The sequence below is a fragment of the Strigops habroptila genome, chromosome 3 (genome assembly GCF_004027225.2).
Source record: "Strigops habroptila isolate Jane chromosome 3, bStrHab1.2.pri, whole genome shotgun sequence".
NCBI classification, from domain to species: domain Eukaryota; kingdom Metazoa; phylum Chordata; class Aves; order Psittaciformes; family Psittacidae; genus Strigops; species Strigops habroptila.
Genome location: NC_044279.2, coordinates 59,463,738 through 59,479,999, shown reverse-complemented (window position 1 = coordinate 59,479,999; position 16,262 = coordinate 59,463,738). Strand labels below are relative to the sequence as shown.

The window sequence follows — 16,262 nt, the reverse complement described above, 5'->3', positions numbered from 1 at the left end:
CTTTTTACAAGTACAAGTAAGCATGGCTCATAGAATTTAATTTTATGAGCTTTGTCAACAAACTGAAGAAGTTATTAATAAAATATTGAATAAAATTCACATAGAAATTTCCATAACGGTAATCTAACCAATATTGAGACATGCTGTAGGATCCAGGTCAGTGATTATGGTATCTATGTTGCTGAGTAGACCTATTGCTTGCTTTCCTCCCCAGATCATAGCAATGAAGGATGGCATGGTGCTTAGAGAAGGGACGCTAAAGGATATCCAAAACAAGGATATTGAGCTATATGAACACTGGAAAACTTTGATGAATCGCCAAGATCAAGAATTGGAAAAGGTAAATAGGAGCATTTGGGCAAAGATGATATTTCTGAAAAGAAATACTTTACAGTTAATTTCTGAAAAAAACCCAAGCAATGTCAGAAAGCAAGTTTTAAACTAGACATTAGAGAAAAAAACACACGAACTGTAAGGAACTTTAAGGACTGGAATAGATTGTCTAGGAAGTATGTGGTATATCTTTCATGGGTGGGTTGTAAGGACACATTAAGCAAATATGTTTTTGTAATGTGGTACACAACTGATCCTTTGCTGGGGCAAGGGATGGATAAGAGTCTTCTTAAAGTATCTCTTAGACTTTTATTCTGTTATTGCCATGAGCATTTATCTAAAGATGATTTTTGAAGTTTTTAACATTCCAGAACAGAGGGAATGAAAGAATGGAAAAAAGAGAGAGGAAAGAAAGTGAACAAAACAAGTTTTTCTCAAAGATAAATCCTAAAATACTGTGCCTTCACAATCTGTGAACTAAAAGATCCAAATATAGCCTCTTTGAGGTTACTGTTGGTGCTACTGTAGAGGTAGTCAGCTAAGATCTCAATAAATAAATGTCTTTATTACAGGATATGGAAGCTGACCAGACTACTCTTGAGAGAAAAACTCTTAGAAGGGCCATGTACCCTAGAGAATCCAAATCACAACTGGAAGATGAAGATGAAGGTATGTTTTATCATTTCACTTTATTGTCTCGATTACCATGTTTCATTGCCTTTCCACTTGAATAGCTGGCAGTCCTTAGCAATGAAGTACGAAGATGTTGATGACACTTGGTAGTAACAGTGGAAAGTCCAATATTTCTATTTGTTACAATATGACTTGTTTAAGGGATTCTCCATCTATTTCTCTATAAATTGTGCAGGGATAAGAGTGTACCAAAAGAAGTTAATTTTTTGCTAACTCACACTGCCTAGAGGTATTGAGGAGCAAGATAGAAGTAAAACAACAGAAGAATTGTAACACTTCCAAAGCACCGCAGGGAGCAGAACAGTTGGATATTAGCAGCTGGCAACAAGACCCATCAAGAACATCTCTGAGATGCTAGATCAGGCCTAAAGGGAGTTGTCAGGCCTGGCAAGCAGTGAGCTTGTTCTAGGGAAGAGAATAGGCAAACTGCAGCCTTCACCTTAACTCAACAGGAGTCCTAATTGCAGGGATTATCATGTGACCAAGGGAATGTACACAAAGTCTCTGTGTCCCCAAAAACGTAGAATTTCACCTTTCAAGAAATGACAAAATCACTTACTAATTAATTTTTAATGTTCAAAATCAGAAATGAGTGGAAATGCTGTTAGTTCAGGGCTGTCAAGAGCAAGTCAGTATTTTTCTTCTCCAGGTGCAGCCTGCAAGACTGCAAGATGCATTTTCTTATTACTTGGAAAAAAATAATTCTTAAGTGTCATGTTTATGCACCTCTGAAATACATATTTCCTATAGCAGAAGTGGTCCACCAAGTGTATTTCAGTATGGTAGGAACTACAATCATTTTGTCATAGGCAAAACTTTACTACCCTTGAATAAAGGTAAAACTCAACTCTCATGCAACAGATGATGGAGCATCTGGATGGAAAGCTTTGGAGAGCTTTCTAGAATCTTCCATGCTACCCAAACTGCTCTGCTGACTATGTAATAAAAGCAGCTGAACAAGTTTGGCAAGGCCTAGCGTCTACTGAAAGTAGTCAGTACTGAAGACCTGATTTACAGAAATATTAACAAAACTATAACAAGTCACAGACTGACAGTCTGTAAAGTTGTTCAAAGAGCGCAAGGGAAGTCTTACGAAAATATGTCTGAAGTGTTTGCTTTTTTTAAATGACAAACTGAATTTTGTCATTAAAACTAAAATCCAAACAAAACCAAACAAAAGTTAACCAAATCCAGTAAACCCAGATATAATTCTTAATATTGAATCTGAGCTAACTTGATCAAATGTCTGAGTAACAGAGGAAGAAGAGGAAGAAGATGAAGATGATAATATGTCAACTGTCTTGAGGCTCAGGACAAAGATGCCGTGGAAAACCTGCTGGAGATATCTAACCTCTGGAGGATTTTTCTTGCTCTTTCTGATGATTTTCTCAAAGTTGTTGAAGCACTCAGTTATAGTGGCCATAGATTACTGGCTTGCTACGTGGACATCCATGGACAATGCAAATGAAGTCAGGAACACTGATGATGATAAGAGCACAAATAAGGTAGGCCATATCTTGAAGCTTGACAGGGCAAAAATAGAAGAAAAATATATGTTCTAAAGTAATTTTTTGCTGTTCATCTAGAAGCCAGCTAGACTGGACAGATACATATAGTAAGATTGATTATTATATAGGATGGATGAACTGTTCATGCTAACAATGAGACAATTCAAATTTTATTAATCTTTTCAAACAAGCAAAACTGAAACAGAAGCATGTTTGATGTAAGAAAAATAATTGACTTTTCAAAGAAAGGAATCTCATAGTAAACTTTTCCATCTGTATCCTTTAACACCTAAGTCAATGACCCCATTTTCCCAAGTACTGGCTCTCCAGAAACGTCCTGCCAGGGACAAAAAAAAAAAAGTCTTCAAATGTACTGCTTAAACACAATCTGCTTATAACTGTAAATTTGAGTAATATACAAATATCTCACTGGCGTCCACTTAGTGTACTTTCAGAAGGCTGAACCCTGGCAGATTAGTTTGGGATCTGCCCTGGGAATTTCTGTGGTGCTTGAATTTAATAAAGTGGAACTTTCTAACATCTCTCAAATGCCTTAAATCTTGAGAGGTTCCACTTTGGTTGTCTAAGTTTCTTGGCTATCAATTTGTATACTTTTGTATTTGTCTGGTTAGTCTATCTTCACAGTTCTAAGTATTATCACTTCAAAGTCTTGAAAGGTACTCAGCAGTATGTTGAGGGATCTTAGTACTGCCAGATCTTCTAATTATGGGAACTTAATGAATTGAAGTTCCATCATAGTTCTTTTGTTTTCCAAAGATTCTATTAATAAAATCATGTCATATAAGAGATGTGACATACTAGCTGATTGGTACCACGTACCTTGGGAACTTCCTAGTAGAAAAGAGAGATGTGTGTTTATTTCTAGGGTTGATGTATTTGTCATTTTATTAGACTTATCATGTAGCTGTCTTCAGCATCCTCTCTGGAGCAGGAATTGTCCTTTGCCTCATCACATCTCTGACTGTGGAGTGGATGGGCCTCACAGCAGCCAAGAACCTACACCATAATCTCCTCAACAAGATCATCCTTGGGCCAATCAGGTACAACAAAAGTAATGTTCCTCTTGAAAAGCCACACAGTCAAAACCTAACCTCTTTGTAAATGGAAGGTTACTCTCATGAGAAGTTCTTGTATTTGCTCTGTTTCCTCCAAGCCCTAAAAAAAGAAAATGAGTAGTGAGGTAATCAGGGGAAAAAAATCCATGTCAGAACATATGAAATTCAGATGAGTTCTGGTGCCCAGTACTATGCAGGAAGGTTGACTAGCGGCCAGGGACAGGCTGCGATCTTTGGACGGGATCTTCAATCTTGAGGAAGCATGGATGAAAGAGCAGGAGACAAGATGGTAAGTTTTTGGAAGAAGAGACCTAGCAGTTTTTTGGGCAGAATGCCAAAAGAAGCATTTAGCTAGTCAGGGTGCAGACATTATGATCTGTTATGTTGTTCATATTTACCACTTGGTTTTATAAAATGGCTGAACACAGCTCCGTGTTCTGTCTGACTGGACTTTTTATCCAAAACTGGGATTCCTTTTCAGGTAACTTTTTGTTTTTAATTTGTTCAACAGATTCTTTGATATGACTCCGTTGGGGCTAATTCTAAATCGCTTCTCTGCTGATACAAATATCATTGATCAGGTAGATGTATCAATACATTCTGTTTTATTACATCTTGGCTTTGTAAATTTTCACTTAGCTACTGAATAAGGTGATGTATTAAAATAGTCACTGTAGAAAGGCATAGCAAAAAGAGGCTCTGGGAATGATAATAGAAAAGCTCAAAATAGAAAGCACACACATTTGTAGTAATAAAGGTGGGTAACCATTAGAATAGGCATGGTGGGAAATGGTGGTTCTTAATTTCCTCAGATGCAGTCTGGTTGCTTCTGTTGGAAGATATGGCTTAGCAAAACACTAGATTTGGGGCTCAAAACAGCATAGAATATAATAACTTTAACTATATGGGATTATACATGACAAGTAAATGTTGCATCCTGGCTGTAGCACATGTGAATTTACAGCATTCAGGGAGAGAAAGGGATGCTCTCACTATGGCTCTGAATTAAAATGTTTGGATGAACAATAATTCTGAATGTAAGGGTGATGGGAACATGGAAGGAAAATTAAGAGGCTCTGAGAAAGAACATTCTGTTTCTCTAAATGTTTGGGATATCAAGAAGAATTTTCTCTTTCTTTCCAGTTAAATGAAGTGCAAATGTCTCCCATTTCCCTGTGATCTTTGAAACACTGACCTTAAAAAAAAACACTACTGACTTTTTAACCCCTGCTTATTTGAGTAGTAAACTCACAGAAATATAAAGGCTCCTGACATAAGGAGAATATCAGTGAGCACAAGGTGGTATCATTCTGCTTTCCCTATCGTCCTCTACAGGAAATGTCATATAGTGGTACTATCAGTGATTTTTGCATTATGTATGTTTTTCATTTTACTCTAGCACATTCCACCTACACTGGAGTCTCTTACCCGGTCCACCTTACTCTGCCTGTCAGCCATTGGAATGATCTCCTATGCCACTCCATGGTTCCTTGTTGCACTTGTGCCACTTGGGATAGCATTTTATTTCATCCAGAAATACTTCAGAGTTGCTTCGAAGTACGTATTAAAAAGCTGACCTGAAAATTTCTTCTAAAAAAAAAAATCTACATAAGAATTGAGATGTAATGTGAGGTTATAGGAGCTAGTATAAGGGGAAAATCACCATGGCACCCCATTTTTGATCCTGAGGTATGATTTTGAGACATACACTGGGGGATGTTTCCAGCTGACACAACTACAAATGGGGTATTTGGGAAGTAACACTAGTTGTATCACTTTTGTACACCGTTGGCTGTAGAGTCAGATGAGCACAAAGTTTGTTAATCAACTGAGCCAGCTCGCATCTGGTCAAAGCTCCTCTTTGACCTTTTGAGGGTTAGTAGAGAATGGAAAATAACTTCCTGGATAAACATCAGTCATGGCTTTTTCTGCATATTGGGAAAAAACTCCACAGAAAATAATTTCCACTGTACAGCAACATTTCATATTCAGAATGGTTTGGCTAGTTATAAAGAGTAAAATTTTTCAGCAAAAAGAGTGTCATGATTTCTTAGAGTCATGCTTCTAGTGCTAAATTAATTGCATAATTTAGTAAAACATCTTAGGCAAGCCATTAGAAGTTTTTTCTTAAATTCGGTCATGCTGCTTTTTTTTTTTTTTCTTCATTTTAATCAATCAGCCAGATTTCTGGCTGGATTTACTCCACTTTCTGATACTTAAAAATACCCATTAAGGTGCCTACTGACCATCAGGGAGGCCAAAACAGTTAGCAACTGTCTCTTCTGGTCCTGTCTTTGCAGCAGGGACTTGGTAAAGCATTAGCTGCTGTTTTGTAGCATCCAGTTAAAAGACGCAGTGATTTTTAACTGATCATACCAGTATAGTTAGCTTCACAGCGAATACTCTTATTTAGGCAGCCTGAGAAATAATCACGTCAGTTATTCACCTTAAATCAATGGAGCAGGAGGCGCACAGAGTAACATGTCAATAATTTAGCTTCACTTTACCCTACTTTTCATCAGCTTTCCTCAGAATTTAAAAGGATATTTATTCATAAGAAAACCCTATAATTAGAATTCACAAACCAAAAATCTTTAATTCTGAAATAATTTCCTTAAATTCTCTGAGATTTTTCAGAAACTTTCTTCTTTCCCTACCAGGTTTCCAAAGTAAAGCTGTATGTGGCAGTACACCAGGTCTAAAGGCAGCTGAGGAATCAGCAGACCTGATTTTTGTTTTTAAATCCATTGTGGGCTTCTGAGTGACACCCTGTCTTGCTACACATAGCAGTGCACACTGTTTAAACTTCTTACTTAAAATACACAAGACTAGGCAAAATCTGATGTATTAGACCTCAGGGAAATACTACTATTTCTCTCTTTATTTTATATGTGAGAGTTAAGTCTCCATCCTTTTCCAAACCTGGTTTTCCTACATGCTGTTCTAATAGCCATACCATGCAAGCTAGCAAGAGGGTGATTACCCCTGTGAATCAGCACACACACACACACATACACCCATTGGCTCTGCAAGTGCATAACTACCTCACCGATTTTATTCCCTTACAGTTTTCTGGGAAAATCTGTATCAGCAAGTGCTATTTTTTAAAAAAATCTGTTTAAATTGAAATCTTAAATCACTTGTGAGGCATTCAGGGCTGACTTGTGTTCTTTCGATACATAATAGAAATTAATAAATCCAATTTATTTCTAGAAAAAATAGTCTTGGGAAATGTAGCTTCAGGAAGGAATAGCTTCAGCCAGTATTTATAACTTACTTGTGTGCACTACTTTGCAGGCATATAAGCTTCACTAATTTTTAGAAATGCAAATATTTACAGATTTCTTGCAGCACTTTGACTCTTTGTTGTATATTCCACTACATCTCTCAAAAACTTCTGTGTATTTTCCATCATAAACTTGAAAGAGGGCATACTTATCATCAAAACATAAGCAGCAAATTCAGTTCTGTATACTGTAACATTCAGCATCATGAAGCAGTTATTTCTCCTGGCCTAGCTAAAGCAGTTTGCATAGTAGGAGTTTGATAAAGAGTTTAAATATTGAAAGATCTGGCTTCTCTTCTGTTTATACAACTGGCTGCTATGCCAGTGGTGGGGTGTTAGAGAAAGATGTATTTGTCTCTGTGGTTTGGAAAACATTCCTGTTTTAGGAGACTGGAAATTTAGACTTAAATATCCTTGCCCCATGCAGGTCTTGAAAATACCATTGCTGAATAATTGAGGGAATTTCTCATTCATATTATTTCTCTGTCAGTGCTGTCTCTATTTAACCAGTGTGGTAATGTTAACACTACTAGGACTATAGCCTGTTATGTTCAGCATTTTATGTTCAGCATTTTATGCTATTTACAGATACTCAGTGTAAGGCAAGGTTCATATGGAAAGGCACATGAACTTTTTGTTAGGCCAGCAAATACAGCTGCAACAAAATAGATAAACTTACAGATACACAAATTCTATTTTATACCTGACCTAAGAGCCACAAGTAACGTGCTATAAAGTTTAAAATCAACTGTTCTGAATTTAAGTAATTATATTAATAAATTAGAATGTTTGAGAATAAAAGGTAATTAGGATCTGGCTAAAATGGGCAGCAGGTTCTTTTCCAGGAGAGACATGATAATGTCATTTTTACTGTGGGACAAAGAGAAGCCTAGCTGTGACCAAAAGCTAAATTGTCGATGCACTGGCAAATGATTCAAAGGCTCTTGTGGCAAAAGAGAAATGTGATATTCCCATGACAGTGTCTTTCTATACTATAGAAATACTATTTTGTGTGATCCTGGAAAGAATATGTGCAATACATAAAATGTCTCTTCTTGTCTGCTATGCAGTAAAATTTCTACAGAGATGTTCACATTGTAATGGCTGTCTCTTGTTTTTTGTACTCCCAGAGACCTCCAGGAACTTGATGACAGCACCCAGCTACCTTTACTCTGTCACTTCTCTGAGACAGCTGAAGGCCTTACCACCATTAGAGCATTCAGGTGAGAAAAATGAATCATGAGGGAGGCTTGGGTTTTGGTCTGGCCCATGAAGCTTGCTTGGAGCATGCCTGAGGGCAAATTGTTGGATTTGGTAGACTTTAACTAAGACATCTCAAAAAAGGGAAGAGAGGTTGTTTTCCTGTTGCTTTGCCATGTCTCTAAACACTTGTGCATATTTTCAGTAATACTGATTTATCTGTATTGCTTTTACACTGAATTAAAGATGATGACATTTTTAGGATATGATAATTAAACTTACAAGGTGTCCAGTTTAACCAAGCCTTACTTGGACAGCGGGGAGCTCTCCTTTGCTGGGCAGGCACAGGCAGCACTCCTTCAGACCCTCCTGCTATATCCCACAAGCTGTGCTTTCCGAGTACCCCTCAATAATTTCTGTATTTAACCCACTCCTCAGGCAGGCAAACATCACTGTAGCACTCTCCAGCTGAAAGCTGGTATGCAACATTGAAAGACTTTGCAAGAAAATTACAGCAGAACAGAACTTGATGTTAATCTTTTAAAACCTAGCCTGTCAATCAAAACTGAAAAATAAATTCCAGAAGATTCAGAGAATGTTTCCAATTTTCCATGCATATATTTTTTCCTCTACTTTCCACAAAAAGCATAGGCCAAATTCTCCTCATATATTCACTACAGTATAGCTAGCATGACTCTGTCAAAGTGCCAGCTTGATGTTACCCCCCAGTAAGTGTAACTTGCACTCATTCTGTACAACGCAGTATTTCGAACAAGTGCAGATCGGCTATTTACACAGCTATTTGATCAACTTAACACTGTTTCATCCCTTCAAGCTAGCTTTACTACCTGAGGTATTGGTACAGAGTGCTGCTTTAAGGGCTGTGGCAGGATAAGGAAAAATATTGCCATGCTGAAGAGATGCGAGCCAGTGGTCAACAAGAAATGTTTTAACAAGCTTTATCAACCAGAATGATGTATTGAAGCAATAATTCATAATTAAGGCCTGATGCTAATGTATGCCAAGTGCTTCTTGAGAGGTTCAAAGTGGCCTTTCGTCACATTATCTTCTGAGAAAGACGAAGGAGCTTAGCACTTCTTGGGAGTGGTTCAACCTTTCCTTACCTTTCAAAAGGATAATGTGGGCTTGGACGGCAGAGAGCAAGAGGCAGCCCTAGGGAAGGACTAAGCATCATAACCATCACTTGAATATTCCAGGATCTCTGGTGCTAATCAAATCCATTTCATTTCCCTGCCTGTGCTCCACTGTTCACCAAACCTGAGGTCTCCGGTGTTTTTTGTCAAGCAAACTCATATTTACTAATAGTCCTGTTAGTCATCCTCTGCAGTTTTAGTTCAGTATGTTCCAGGATAAAATAGAGTAGTTCCTCACACAACTTACCACAGAGTAGTACAGTTGGACCAGAAAGCAATTTCCGTGACCTTTGCTGTTTGTCATCTGGCAGGATAAAAGTCTAAAACTGCCTAGAAGATGAGCTGGACGTGGATGAAAAGATACAGATTGAGCATGTCAGATTTTCCATTAGAAAAACAAGAGTTTTGCTGCCAGGAAGGCAGACGAGCAGAATAGTCAGTGCATTTTTGCTCCTCCCCACATCATTACTGTTACCAGTTGTTGTTTTGGGGAGGTCGCTTGCCATGTTTACAAGCTGTGCAGAGGGAAATAAAATATCAATGGGGGAAAAAAAAAAAGTTTCTGGCAGAACAGGCGTTACAGGTGGTTCACAGCAGGGCCTGAGACTTTAAAATGGAAAAGCTTGCCACGATAAAACAGATCATAAGCTGCTAAATGAAGTTCAGTTAGTTTATTCAAGTGAGGGTATTTAAAAGACAGTAGAATATGAAACAAGAAAATGGTTTCTATCTGCCTGCAGGTCATACCTAAAGTACTGCAAGGTGCCATGAATTTAATACATTTACACCAACACAGATTTTCCCCACCTCTCCCAAAGCGTACCTCAGCTCTTAACACTCTGACATCCTTGCACTGCTTTTTAAATGTGACAGACATTACGTGGGGGAGAAACAAACAACTGACAGTGTGGAGGTAACACCATTCGTTTTTGTAATTCAGGAATGATCTGTAGCTCTCCCTCACTGTAGTTTTCCAAGTTGCTTAGGCAATGTGTGACTGGCTGAGAAAACAGCTGAGCTGAGTAGCTGAAAGGCATTGATCTACTGATCAATCTACAGTCTGCACTAGTTGAAACCTTAGACATGTCACTCCTGTTGAAGACTCCTGCAGCTGGCCAGGTAACTGGCTTGTGAAGAGAAAGTGAGGGGCCATGACAGCACTCACCAGTGAGAGGGCTGGAGGGCAGCAGCAGCCACAGTCCACAGCTATAAAAGTGGATATGCTCTGGGAAGTAAAACCTGCCCTTAGCACCCTGGCATTGCTGTCTCTTTAAGGGGACAGGCTCTGATCCAAAATCTTGTCACACAAATTCCTCCCTGCTGTACGTGTAGCTCTGCCTGGTTAAGGAGAGCCCTGGCAGCAGGTACAGGTCCTTAGGAAAGAGTTTTTAACCCAAAGTCTGGCAAAAGCAGAAGGGAGGAAAAGTTTTGCTTTGGTAGGAGAGGAGGGAAAGAAGAGTTTAAGGCTTAATCCTTTTGTGTATGAGTGTGTAGTGTGTCGTAATGTAACAACTTTGCTCTTGGCAGGCACGAAGCCAGATTTAAACAACGTATGCTGGAACTAACGGATACGAACAACATTGCCTACTTATTTCTATCAGCTGCCAACAGATGGCTGGAGGTCAGGACGGTACGTTCAGTTTCATCCCAGCCGTGGTTTTGAAACCTTGGAAGCAAACAAAGACTTTGCCTGATGCAGAGAAGATAATAACGAGAATTAATCTCGTGATGAGATTATACACGCTGTTCCTTAAAATAGATCAGGATTGTTTATGTTAAACCCATAGAGGTTTTTCAGCTTTCTTGGCCAGGAGTAAGAAAATACAAGTCTCCCTCATCTTTTGCTGTTGTGATGTCTAACGCCTGAAGAGAGTGCAAGAACAAACATTTACATAACTTGAAATGAGGTTTGCTCTACTACTGTACAGCATCTGCAGACCTGCTGCAGCAGGAACTACTTTTAAACCAGAGCATGGGTTTTTAGTAGTTTTGTGAACTGTGCCATCATTCTATTCTAGATACCACTGAGTTTCCAGGTCCTGAGGTATTACTCCAGTAATAGGTTTAGTCCCACAGCTGTAATTTAACCCCCTCCTTTGCAGTTTCCTTACTGCAGCCATGAGGCTGTACTCTTTGTGATTTTACCGTTCAGTATCATGAAAGATGGCTGAACTAGACTCCAACTGAAAACCAAATGAAAGTAGGGCAAAATACAGCCACTGCCAGCGGGATAGGCTCCTGGGTTTTATGGGGGCTCTCCAGGGACAGCACATGTGGAACTATTTTGATCTGCAAGCCAAGAAGAAGCAAGCAAAGTCACTGTGATTTCTTTATTCACCTGACACTGAAAGAGCAGTGAATAAACAGAGCAGTGACCTGATTCTGCTAGACACAAATAGTAAGAGGCATGATTAATCCTCACATCAAAGCCTGTATCTTCACCTTCATCTCCTGCTACACTGGTGGAGCAACAAAGTTGTGCTCCGTTTCTTATGACGGCAAAACTTTCCCTTGTGCATGAAGCTTTCAGATTTCTACAGCATTCAAGATCAAGCTGAACTTGCTTCCAAATCAAGACAGATAAATAACAGAGCAACAGTCAATTCTGAAATAAGCTGTGACGATGGCTGTTAATGTCTCACAGTCTTAGACTTGCTTACATGTGGAATGAATTTGATCCAAGAATATGCATTGTTTCATCATAGCATTAGAAATAATGAGGGCTTGCCAAAGAATAGTTCATTTAGCCCTGCCTAGTGTCACAGTGGTACTAAGATCACTCAAAAGTTTGTAGGATTTAATAGCAATGGCGAAGTCCTGTCCCAGCTGCTGATGGAGACTCGAGACCATTGTACTTCTGTGAGTCTGTCATCTGCTCATCAACACTTTTTACAGACAGATGAACTTGTTTCAAATCTCAGCAGGAAAGGTTCCAGGCACTATATTATCAGACAGGAGGAAAAAAAATGGATGGAAAATGCTAACCCTGTAATCCAAAGTAAATATAATGCAGGGAGCAGTGGGAATACCAGCAGTCTCATGAATCAGGCACCTTGACAACTACATGAGATCACATGTGGCATTCACTTCAAAACTGAGGTACACATCAAGAAGATGGGTTCAAGCTCCTGCAAAGCTTGTAAGAAGTCAAATCTTTCTAATACAGCCTACACAGTAATTTCTGTAAAGCAAGTCATCATCATGCAACAGAGCTGAGATCCTTCAGGTATCTACCACAGAATCACTGTGAAACTCCAAGTGCTGTGGCAGGAGCAAGGCTTAGTAGCCCATTTGCAGCACCACAACTACACAGCTATACTGCTTTCAGAGTCCACACTGCCAACACCCACATGGTATTTCACCGCAGGCTGTGAGTGTATAGAAGGCTTAGGGATGCCTTCACCATGCACAGTGTCCCCTTGCATGATGTAGACACTGGATGTCAGTTTGCCCACTTGTGCCAATAAAATATATTGCATGACCTGTATAAACTCTTCCAAAATTCTTCATGGACTTTGTGAAGTCACTGATACTTCTCTTTTCTGGGGAGGCAAACCCATGTTTGAGAAGACCTGACGGAGAGTGGAGAGAGAGAAATTGATTTGGTTTAGTGGTAGGAATTAGGAGTATAGGAATTGTTGTGCCATTATTGTATTTTGCTTTTTTTATGAGCTTATTAGATTTTTTGGGGTGGCCACAATAAGATACCCTAGCCCAAATGGATTTGCAGAATACACTGGCCTGTTTTGCTTGTGTTCAGCAACTTCCTTTAGAGTGTTTCAGGTTGGGCACCACAACCCATAACCTTTTCCAGGAAAAAAAACCAACACAGAATTAAGGACTAGGCATCATTATAGAAATAATCCTCAGTAAAGCGAATCTGCTCTACAACTAAAGAATCTTTCTCTCCCCCTCTCTCTCCTTCCAGGATTACCTTGGTGCTTGTATAGTTCTGACTGCAGCTGTCACTTCCATCACTGAAGGACCTAACTCAGGGTTTGTGGGGCTAGGTCTCCTGTATGCTCTGACGGTATGTACCAAAGCAAAGAATAAGAACCTCAGACTAATGTATTAATTTTATAATACTTTTAAAAATACATATACATGGTTATCTCCCAGCTTTCTTAATCTTGAAAAAAACAATCTTGCAAATAATGGATTTGAGCCAAAGCTGAGAGAGTTCAGGGCAACTTGGACTTGCTTCAGGTTTTATGAGCCAATTAGAAAAACACAACCATTCCCAGGCCCTGCGTGCTCCCAAGCAGAGCAGGAGAATTAAAAATGCATGAGAGGACCTGCTGTGCACTCTGTTTTGTACAACACAGTGTTGGTTCTGTCTGTATATAGCAGAACCTGCCCGAAAATACTCATAATCTGGGTAATCTTTAACTGAAGACCAAATAAAATAACTGCTAAAGAAACAGAAATACCAGTTCTGCCCTCAGAGGGAAACCATTCAGACATCCAATATTGTCCACGCAATTCTGAATGGATTTGGGGATTGTGACCTTTGGGGCTGGTAGGCATGGTTCATCATGACAGGTAGCAGAGGAGATGGGGGTTAGGAATAATGAGATTTTGGTGGCACACTAGCTCATTCATTGTGACACTGTCATTAGTATTGAGCTGTTTGAGCTGAGTCATGGAGAAGGAACAGTGATTTAGTGTACTAGCCTATAAGAGAGGCTGAGAGCGCATCATGAGCACAGAGTGAGTATCATCACCGTAGAGAGTAGAAATACTGCTAAATTAACGATAAGAGTGGAGACAAAAGCAGGATGAAGGTAGTGGCAGGAAGAATTTTTGAAATCATGGGTGGCACAGCAAAAGTCTGGCTACTTTATGGCACCAGTATGAGGGCAGGATGTGGGTATGGGTCTAACACTGAGATGTGGCTTTGCACATAAATGCTGGTGAGCCCATAGTAACAGCAGAAAGTTCTCAGCAGCTGCCTTAGGGTGGCCTTAGATCCCCTTTGTGACACTGTTGCAGCAGTGTGAGAACCTGACAGCAACTGAGGATCAGTCCCAGTGCTTCAACTTCACTCTGAAAACATTCCTGGTAATCCTGCTTCATTAGCAGAGATCTGGAAGCGCCAGGATGTCTGCATCATCTTTGGCTTCTCTGTATTAAGTCTGTGTTTGCAAACAGATCATTAGTGTAAATCAGCCATGTGCTGAAGTCTGGCATAGCAGAGGAAAGATGCTGTTGTCACCAAGTGATTACCTGTCTTTCCTGCCAAACAATAACACTGGTGAAATTTTAAGCACAGTTGGATTATTACTTGTGTGCCCTCACACACGGTTTTTTATAATTTCTCTTTGGAGCTGATGTTTGGACCTGGATGACAGCAAACTGCACCGACATTGTGTGTACAGTAGATATCCATAAACTTATTCTCTCCCCTTGTATAAGCACTGCCAACTCCCTTGTACAACTGCAGTGAAGGTTGAAATAATGGGTAGAGCCTTTCAGATGCCAGGCTGTGTTATCAGAGCTGCCAGATCTATGATTATAGCCTGCTACTCCACAAGCAGCAGTTCTGCAGAGTGTTTAGCTTATCTGCAAATGTATGCATTTCTGACTCAAAAGCTGGGCACCAAATGAGCATGTTTCTGAACAACAAAGAAAATACCCCTTGAGTAACCCTATCTTAAGGATAAAACAAGCAATTAAATCCTCAACTCCTCTAAATTGAAAATAATGCTATTGGTGAATCTCAGTGAAAATTATTTACTCTATGCCTATTTCATCAAAATTAGGTTAGTGGAAAAGAAGTGGGGCTGGGTGACTTCTTCATAAAAAAGTTCTTATTTGGCAGATTCGACAATCTCCCACAAATAAATGGCAAAACCTTTCTCTGAATGTTTGTGTATAGGGTATTTTCACAGTGTTAAGCTTCTAAACCTTTGTTCAGGTATGTGAAGTATCTCAATTTTTAAAGGTGCTTGGCAATCAACTGTTCTTAGTAAGAGCAGTTTTTCTTTTTTATACGAGCACCTAAATCTGGACTTATGAACGTTTAGGAAACTGATTTACAATTTTCAGCCTTAAGTAGTCAGTCCTAACTACAGGTCAGTTTGTCTGAGCTACTGGGTATGGTTAGACAACTAATTATCAGTTATTATCTACTACAAGTAATACTTTTACTATTGATCAAATCATTTTCATTACAAATGAGAATAAAAAACAAGAAGGAAGTACTACTGAGCTGATAGTACTTTTTCTCATATATTTCTCTGCTAAAAACCCCTCACATTTTCCACAGAGAAATTAATTATCTAAATATGACAGAAACAGAAATTAAATGCCTATCAAACACTTTTAATATATTTGCAAGTAGTGAACTTCCTTAATCATTAGTTGCAGTCTTTGAAAGATTAGAAAATGTAATATTTCCAAATAGCACTGCCAATTTTGACTCTGTGTGTGCTTAAAGAAGATGCCTTTCAGTACTGATTACTAGATGCTGAGAACAAGAGATTCCCTTGGTCAGTCACGTCTTCAGACTGTAGGTTCAACCTTTCCATAGTTCTCCTTCAAAAAACAAGGATAAGAATACTGAGCACTAAATTACTATGTTTGTGTTGGAGCATGACTGGTTTATTATGTATTTGATGGTGTTGCACTGTCTTGAACTGTGGTAACGTCAATATGAGACCCACTGTACCGAGACAGGCCAAAGACTTTTACATATTTATCCAACCTTTATTTACAAACAGATAGATGAACAGACAGAAAGATGAACCCTGTCCTTGTTTTCATTTTATGATGCAGATAACCAACTATTTGAACTGGGTGGTGAGGAATCTGGCTGATCTGGAGGTGCAGATGGGTGCAGTAAAAAAAGTACACAGCTTCCTGAACATGGAGTCGGAGAACTATGATGGCTACTTGGGTATTGCTCTCAAATCTTTTGAGGTTTTAATGTGGTAATGTGAAAGTACAGTAGTCTTGGTCATGCAAAATGTATACTTCTCTTTGACCAAAATATGTTCTTATTTACATGGAA

General features: G+C 39.1%; 1 protein-coding gene across 5 annotated transcripts in view; it reads left to right on the top strand.

Moving 5' to 3' along the window:
- Positions 1 to 16,262, top strand: part of ABCC9 (ATP binding cassette subfamily C member 9) — a 71,858-nt gene that overhangs the window by 45,900 nt on the left and 9,696 nt on the right. For all 5 annotated transcript variants that reach the window (XM_030480027.1, XM_030480024.1, XM_030480025.1 and 2 more), the window contains 10 exons: positions 215 to 340; positions 906 to 1,002; positions 2,284 to 2,531; positions 3,447 to 3,595; positions 4,122 to 4,191; positions 5,010 to 5,167; positions 8,027 to 8,119; positions 10,778 to 10,880; positions 13,179 to 13,280; positions 16,028 to 16,148. In XM_030480027.1, coding sequence (XP_030335887.1) covers positions 215 to 340; positions 906 to 1,002; positions 2,284 to 2,531; positions 3,447 to 3,595; positions 4,122 to 4,191; positions 5,010 to 5,167; positions 8,027 to 8,119; positions 10,778 to 10,880; positions 13,179 to 13,280; positions 16,028 to 16,148 — 1,267 coding nt within the window. The remainder of the gene's footprint in view (positions 1 to 214; positions 341 to 905; positions 1,003 to 2,283; positions 2,532 to 3,446; positions 3,596 to 4,121; positions 4,192 to 5,009; positions 5,168 to 8,026; positions 8,120 to 10,777; positions 10,881 to 13,178; positions 13,281 to 16,027; positions 16,149 to 16,262) is intronic.